General features: G+C 45.3%; 1 protein-coding gene across 1 annotated transcript in view; it reads left to right on the top strand.

The window, feature by feature from the left end:
• Positions 1 to 9,001, top strand: part of LOC118394548 (protocadherin Fat 3-like) — a 364,429-nt gene that overhangs the window by 348,230 nt on the left and 7,198 nt on the right. Inside the window, exons 16-19 of the mRNA XM_052492922.1 lie at positions 4,394 to 4,667; positions 5,044 to 5,494; positions 6,181 to 6,294; positions 8,382 to 8,441. Coding sequence (XP_052348882.1) covers positions 4,394 to 4,667; positions 5,044 to 5,494; positions 6,181 to 6,294; positions 8,382 to 8,441 — 899 coding nt within the window. The remainder of the gene's footprint in view (positions 1 to 4,393; positions 4,668 to 5,043; positions 5,495 to 6,180; positions 6,295 to 8,381; positions 8,442 to 9,001) is intronic.

Below are 9,001 nucleotides of genomic sequence, written 5' to 3'. Positions count from 1 at the left end.
TCTACTTTATTACCTGTTGCTGCATCTCACCCTACTGTATTACCTCACTCTGCATCTCACCCTACTGTATTACCTCATGCAGCATCTCCCTACTGTATTACCTCATGCTATATCTCCCCTACTGTATTACCTCATGTGTATCTCCCCTACTGTATTACCTCATGCTGCATCTCACCCTACTGTATTACCTCACGCTGCATCTCCCCCTACTGTATTACCTCATGCTGCATCTCCCCTACTGTATTACCTCACGCTGCATCTCCACCTACTGTATTACCTCACGCTGCATCTCCCCTACTGTATTACCTCACGCTGCATCTCCCCCTACTGTATTACCTCACGCTGCATCTCCCCCTACTGTATTACCTCATGCTGCATCTCACCCTACTGTATTACCTCACGCTGCATCTCACCCTACTGTATTACCTCACGCTGCATCTACCCCTACTGTATTACCTCACGCTGCATCTCACCCTACTGTATTACCTCACGCTGCATCTCCCCCTACTGTATTACCTCATGCTGCATCTCCCCTACTGTATTACCTCACGCTGCATCTCCCCCTACTGTATTACCTCATGCTATATCTCCCCCTACTGTTTTACCTCATGCTGCATCTCCCCCTACTGTATTACCTCACGCTGCATCTACCCCTACTGTATTACCTCACGCTGCATCTCACCCTACTGTATTACCTCACGCTGCATCTCACCCTACTGTATTACCTCACGCTGCATCTCACCCTACTGTATTACCTCACGCTGCATCTCCCCCTACTGTATTACCTCATGCTGCATCTCCCCTACTGTATTACCTCATGCTGCATCTCACCCTACTGTATTACCTCATGCTGTATCTCCCCCTACTGTATTACCTCATGCTGTATCTCCCCCTACTGTATTACCTCACTCTGCATCAGCCCCCTACTGTTTTACCTCATGCTGCATCTCCCCCTACTGTATTACCTCACTCTGCATCTCACCCTACTGTATTACCTGATGCCGTGTCTCCCCCTACTGTATTACCTCACGCTGCATCTCCCCCTACTGTATTACCTCACGCTGCATCTACCCCTACTGTATTACCTCATGCTGCATCTCCCCCTACTGTATTACCTCACGCTGCATCTCCCCCTACTGTATTACCTCACGCTGCATCTACCCCTACTGTATTACCTCATGCTGCATCTCCCCCTACTGTATTACCTCATGCAGAATCTCACCCTACTGTATTACCTCACGCTGCATCTCCCCCTACTGTATTATGTCACGCTGCATCTACCCATACTGTATTACCTCATGCTGTATTACCTCATGCTGCATCTCCCCCTACTGTATTACCTCACGCTGCATCTACCCCTACTGTATTATCTCACGCTGCATCTCACCCTACTGTATTACCTCATGCTGCATCTCCCCCTACTGTATTACCTCACGCTGCATCTCACCCTACTGTATTATCTCATGCTGTATCTACCCCTACTGTATTACCTCATGCTGCATCTCCCCCTACTGTATTACCTCATGCTGCATCTCCCCCTACTGTATTACCTCATGCTGCATCTCCCCCTACTGTATTACCTCATGCTGCATCTCCCCCTACTGTATTACCTCACGCTGCATCTCCCCCTACTGTATTACCTCATGCTGCATCTCCCCCTACTGTATTACCTCATGCTGCATCTCCCCCTACTGTATTACCTCATGCTGCATCTCCCCTACTGTATTACCTCATGCTGCATCTCCCCCTACTGTATTACCTCATGCTGCATCTCCCCCTACTGTATTATCTCACGCTGCATCTCACCCTACTGTATTACCTCACGCTGCATCTACCCCTACTGTATTACCTCATGCTGCATCTCCCCCTACTGTATTACCTCATGCTGCATCTCCCCCTACTGTATTACCTCACGCTGCATCTCACCCTACTGTATTAGCTCACGCTGCATCTACCCCTACTGTATTACCTCATGCTGCATCTCCCCCTACTGTATTACCTCATGCTGCATCTCCCCCTACTGTATTACCTCACGCTGCATCTCACCCTACTGTATTACCTCACGCTGCATCTCCCCCTACTGTATTACCTCACGCTGCATCTCACCCTACTGTATTACCTCACGCTGCATCTACCCCTACTGTATTACCTCATGCTGCATCTCCCCCTACTGTATTACCTCATGCTGCATCTCCCCCTACTGTATTACCTCACGCTGCATCTCACCCTACTGTATTACCTCACGCTGCATCTACCCCTACTGTATTACCTCATGCTGCATCTCCCCCTACTGTATTACCTCACGCTGCATCTCCCCATACTGTATTACCTCATGCTGTATCTCCCCCTACTGTATTACCTCACGCTGTATCTCCCCCTACTGTATTACCTCACGCTGCATCTCCCCCTACTGTATTACCTCACGCTGCATCTCCCCCTACTGTATTACCTCACGCTGTATCTCCCCCTACTGTATTACCTCATGCTGCATCTCACCCTACTGTATTACCTCACGCTGCATCTCACCCTACTGTATTACCTCATGCTGTATCTCCCCCTACTGTATTACCTCACGCTGCATCTCCCCCTACTGTATTACCTCACGCTGTATCTCCCCCTACTGTATTACCTCATGCTGCATCTCACCCTACTGTATTACCTCACGCTGCATCTCACCCTACTGTATTACCTCATGCTGCATCTCACCCTACTGTATTACCTCACGCTGTATCTCCCCCTACTGTATTACCTCACGCTGCATCTCCCCCTACTGTATTACCTCACGCTGTATCTCCCCCTACTGTATTACCTCATGCTGCATCTCACCCTACTGTATTACCTCACGCTGCATCTCACCCTACTGTATTACCTCATGCTGCATCTCACCCTACTGTATTACCTCATGCTGCATCTCACCCTACTGTATTACCTCACGCTGCATCTCCCCCTACTGTATTACCTCATGCTGCATCTCACCCTACTGTATTACCTCACGCTGTATCTCCCCCTACTGTATTACCTCATGCTGCATCTCACCCTACTGTATTACCTCACGCTGCATCTCACCCTACTGTATTACCTCACGCTGCATCTCACCCTACTGTATTACCTCATGCTGCATCTCCCCCTACTGTATTACCTCACGCTGTATCTCCCCCTACTGTATTACCTCACGCTGCATCTCCCTTTCACTGAACCTTCTTCCAGCCAAGACAATGACGACAACAATAGATGAAACAAGATATACACAAAGCAAATGTTTTACTTCAGAATTATCAGCTAGATGTGTGAATCATAATAATCTAGCTAGCAAGCTAGTTAAAAAGGCAACAATTACCTAAAGCTATGGTAGCACGGTAGTATGGGTAGTACGGGTAGTACGGTTGCACGGTAGTATGGTACCACGATAGTATGGTAGTATGCACGGTAGTACGGGTAGTACGGGTTGTATGGTAGCAAGGTAGTATGGTAGCACGGTAGTATGGTAGTATGCACGGTAGTATGGTAGCACGGTAGTATGGTAATATGGTAGCATGGTAGTATGGTAGTATGGTAGTATGCACGGTAGTATGGTAGCACGGTAGTATGGTAATATGGTAGTATGCACGGTAGTATGGTAGCACGGTAGTATGGTAATATGGTAGTACGGTAGTATAGTAGTATGGTAGCACGGTAGTATGGTAGCACGGTAGTATGGTAGCACGGTAGTATGGTAGTATGGTAGTATGCATGGTAGTACGGGTAGTATGGTAGTATGCACGGTAGTATGGTAACACGGTAGTACGGTAGTATGGTAGTATGGTAGTATGCATGGTAGTACGGGTAGTACGGGTAGTATGGTAGTATGCACGGTAGTATGGTAACACGGTAGTACGGTAGTATGGTAGTATGCACGGTAGTACGGTAGCACGGTAGTACGGTAGCAGGTAGTACGGTAGCACGGTAGTACGGGTAGTATGGTAGTATGCACGGTAGTATGGTAGCACGGTAGCACGGTAGTGCGGTACTATGGTAGCACGGTAGCACGGTAGTACGGTACTATGGTAGCACGGTAGCACGGTAGTACAGTAGCACGGTAGTATGCATTTTGAGAAACACCCTGGGAGTCTCTGAGCTGTCCTCTATCACCCTCTCTACATGTCTTCCCTCCCACCTCCAAATGGAAGGATAGTCTTAATCAGTTTTAGTCAGGCAATTATTAAATGTCCCACAAACTACCTGTGACAATTTGTTTTAAGTGCCACCTGAAGTGACAGAGGTTTAGATATATTGATGCCTACCTCAAGTTTTGGAGTGTACAGACTATTTAAACTAATTACCATGCAAAGTTTTCCCCTCATCCCTCTCTCGTCTTCCTTCTCTCCCTTCCCTCCCCACTTTTCACCCTCTCCAGGTGCGAGGAAGACGTAAACGAGTGTGAGCGGGGCGGCGCCACGGGTGGCGAAGCAGAATGTGAGAATGGCGGTGTGTGTGTCAACACGCACGGTTCGTTCTACTGCAACTGCACGGCGGGCTTCGTGGGCCAGCTCTGCGGCCTGCGGCCCGTGGTGGTACCAGACATGCAGGCTGGACACGCCATGGTGGGGAAAGAAGAACTGATCGGCATTGCTGTTGTCCTATTCGTCATTGTCACCCTCATCATCCTCTTCATCGCCTTCCGTAAGAAGGTATTTGTATTGTGTTGTTTACTTATTATTGTGTGTTTTTATTTTTACGATGAAATGTGTAAGTTGTATCAAATAATTCAGCCTTTGTTGCTTTTACAGATGTAGGATCTTAAGTTGATCACACTGTCCTGCGATGTAGTATATTTAAAACTTGTATTGTATTTAAGGTTTGAAAAGGCTTCTGATGTTTCTAATTTCCACAGAAATGTCAGACTTGATTTTCCCGTAAGATAAATGTATCAACCCCTAAAAATTCATATTTCCTGTTGATGCAGGATTATTTTCTTGCCTCAGAAACGGTCTCAAATTAAGATCCTACATCTTTAATCCTATATATTGTTTTACAAGAAATAACAAAACTATATTTTGTTTCCAGGTGTTCCAGAAGAACTACTCCCGTAACAACTTGACGCTGGTCCAAGATCCAGCAACAGCAGCTCTGTTAAACAAGGCCAACGGGGTTCAGTTCAAGACCCTGCGCTGCACGCCGGGAGACCCCTTGAACCTGTACGCCGAAGCGGGGCTGTGCGCCACTGTGATAGGTGGCGGAGCTGGGATGCTCGGCCCGCCCCAGGTGCCTGTGAGGCCCATGGCATATACACCCTGTTTCCAAGGCGATCCGCGGTCCACGCTGGAGAAGATGGCGGACGGGAGAGGCGTGGAACACACTGAGATGAGCACCTTCCACCCAGAGTCACCCAGGATTCTGGGAGGCACAGTACGGAGGGGGGTGGTGGTGTGTAGCGTGGCGCCCAACCTGCCACCTGTCTCGCCCTGTCGTTCTGACTGTGACTCCATCCACAAGAGCACCTGGGACAGCGACGAGGGTCAGTGTGTGTGGGTGGGGGGACATAGTTATGTATTAGTGTGATGTGTTTGAACCTGTTTGTGTGTGGTACAGTCTTTGTTCATACGTGTTTGTGGTGTCTTGTGTGTGTATTCATGCATACTGTATATTCCGTTTGTGTGATTGAGTATCCATCCAAGTGATTCTCTTTTCCAAGAGTGCATTGTTGTTCCATTTCCATATTCATTCATCATCATATTACACAGAACTACACTCAGAGATCATCACATTCAGTTTATCAAGACCATCCTAATTATGAGCTGGCTTTGATTCCCAAATCAAGTGTGTGTGTGTGTGTGTGTGTGTGTGTGTGTGTGTGTGTGTGTGTGTGTGTGTGTGTGTGTGTGTGTGTTTGTGAGTGTGAGTGTGAGTGTGAGTGTGTGTGTGTGTGTGTGTGTGTGTGTGTGTGTGTGTGTGTGTGTGTGTGTGTGTGTGTGTGTGTGTGTGTGTGAGTGTGAGTGTGTGTGTGTGTGAGTGTGTGTGTGTGTGTGTGTGTGAGTGAGTGTTACATCTAGCTCTCGATGCCAGCAGTGTTGTCGATGGAGCCAAAGTATGTGTGTGATTTGTGCCACAACAAAGACAGCCCTGGTACAAACGAGCCTGTTCTTCAGTGGCTCCCACCGCTCTCAGACGCCCTGAACTTTACCCTCTGACCTCTCCCTGCAGGTAAAATGGTAGATATGGGCGAAGAGATGACCTGTTTCTCAGGGAGCAACAAGGGCAGCAACTCTGAGGTCCAATCACTGAGCTCCTTCCACTCCGACTCCTGCGACGACAACGGTAAGACATGCCCCTCCTTTCTCGTGTCTCTTTATGGCCACACTCATAGCGACAGTGAGGTAGTCTGCCGTCCGGTCCGATAGCAACACTTAACTTAGTCTTGTCTTCCCCTAACCCCCTATCATTAGCCTTAGGTGTTTTCAGATTCAGAAGTACCAGCTACTGTATGGCTGAAGCTCCCTAAAGCACGTCGGATGAGGTCGCGCCATCGCCATATTGCGTCAATAACAGTTCATTTAGATCTGCAAACACCTAAGAGATAGGGAACTAGGGGAGGAGTCGGGGGGTGTGATGTTAGGTCATTAAAAGATAGAGATGTTGTGATTAACAATAACTAACACCCTCTCTCCAACAGATGCATTTACTCCTGCTGTGTTAGAAAAGTGTTTCAGGAAAGCAATTTGATATCCAGTGTGTTAGTTTATTTGTCCTCAATGTTATTGTTTGATTTATGTGTTTCATATAATCTGTTCATGTTCATTCTTGGAGGTTTTTTTTCTAGTTTTTTAATCCAGTTATTTTAGTGACAGTGTGACAGTGTGACAGTGTGTTGTTGATTTCCATACCTGTCAGGTTGTTGTTTTCATTTGGAAGTGACAGTGTGACAGTGTGACAGTGTGTTGTTGTTTTCATTTGGAAGTGACAGTGTGACAGTGTGACAGTGTGACAGTGTGACAGTGTGTTGTTGTTTTCATTTGGAAGTGACAGTGTGACAGTGTGACAGTGTGACAGTGTGTTGTTGATTTCCATACCTGTCAGATTGTTGTTTTCATTTGGAAGTGACAGTGTGACAGTGTGACAGTGTGACAGTGTGACAGTGTGACAGTGTGCACACAGACAGACATCTGACATAAGAGGAATAACACTGTGCTTCCATCCACACAGCTACTGTATGTTGTGTTTGTTACCTTGTCATTGTTTCATCATCACGCATTCAAGCACATGTTGTTCTTTCCCATGTCTTTCAATGGTTGTAGTCGTTGATATTGCAGTTCCAATTGTTGGCAGAAGCCAGTTCAGGTTTTAGGTGGTTGTTTATGTGTTGTGTTATATTGTGCTGTGTTGTCTGTGTTTTTGTTATTGTTATGGAACTTGTGCTTTGTTTTTGTAGCGTTTTGATATTGGGAAAAAGTCAGTAGTAGTTATTTTTACTTAGAGAGTTAGCCTATAAAGGGTTGTTTCTTGATTGACATGGATCACTGACATCCACATGTGAATCTATATAATCATAGTGTGTTGCTACGATGTACAAGACTACATAGCTGAAATGCAATGCTGACATATCAACATTGATGCTTCATTCATTCATAATTAATGGAACCTCTTCACTGTCAAGATGATCACATTTCACATAATATCCTACTCTGATATTAGCCAATCAGGCCACAGAACAATCTGAATCAGTTCGGCTGACCGCTCCAGTAGATGTGATGTCATTATAATGTTCATTTCTCCATTTGGTTTTTATTTTTCTATTCATCTGATTTTCATTGAATGTCTTCAGAACATAATTTAACAGTCTAGCTCTTGTCTCTCTGAGCACAGCCCTACCTCATGTATACATATGTAAATTGGAGTGTGTGTTGGTACAAGTGTGTGTACTGAGGATATTCTCCAATACTTGGATGAGCAAATGCACATGGATTCTGTGTTTGTCCCCTCCTACACACTTAGAAAAAAAGGTTCCAAAAGAGTTCTTTGGCTGTCCCCATAGGATAACCTTTTTTGGTTCCAGGAGAACACTTTTTGGTTCCAGGTAGAAAGAACCCTTTTGGTTCGAGGTAGAACCCTTTACACAGAGGGTTCTACATGGAACCCAAAAAGGTTCTTCCTACCTGGAACCAAAAAGGGTTCTCCTATGGGGTCAGCCGAAAAGTTATTTTAGGTACTAGATAGCAAAACATTTTCTAAGAGTGTAGGTCTTCTAAGTCTGGTTCCATATGTAGCTTTGGATCAGACACCTCCCATGCTACATGTCTCTAGTGTTGATCCCATCTTCAGCCAATAGTTGCTCTGCTTCCTGGCAGCCCGTTGTCAACTTCCTGTGTCTCAAACCGTGTCTCCTCCCTCTGCTTCTCTTCAACAAGCCTCCATAGTGACCGTCATTCGACTGGTCAATGATGCAGTCGACACTATTGAAAACGAAGGTACCATGTCTCATCCATCCTGCTCTCTCTCTCTATCCTTCTGACTCTCTCTTTACTTCTCCCTGCACTTCTCTCGCTCTATGAGATGCCATGCCAATGCTCTCCATGACAATACACTGACATATTACACATACATAAATACACTAACATATTACACATACATAAATACACTAACATATTACACATACATAAATACACTGACATATTACACATACATAAATACACTAACATATTACACATACATAAATACACTAACATATTACACATACATAAATACACTGACATATTACACATACATAAATACACTAACATATTACACATACATAAATACACTAACATATTACACATACATAAATACACTGACATATTACACATACATAAATACACTAACATATTACACATACATAAATACACTGACATATTACACATACATAAATACACTGACATATTACACATACATAAATACACTAACATATTACACATACATAAATACACTAACATATTACACATACATAAATACACTGACATATTACACATACATAAATACACTGACATATTAC

Source organism: Oncorhynchus keta, chromosome 1 (genome assembly GCF_023373465.1).
Source record: "Oncorhynchus keta strain PuntledgeMale-10-30-2019 chromosome 1, Oket_V2, whole genome shotgun sequence".
In the NCBI taxonomy this organism is placed as follows: Eukaryota; Metazoa; Chordata; class Actinopteri; order Salmoniformes; family Salmonidae; genus Oncorhynchus; species Oncorhynchus keta.
This window is presented reverse-complemented; position numbering and strand designations above follow the sequence as displayed.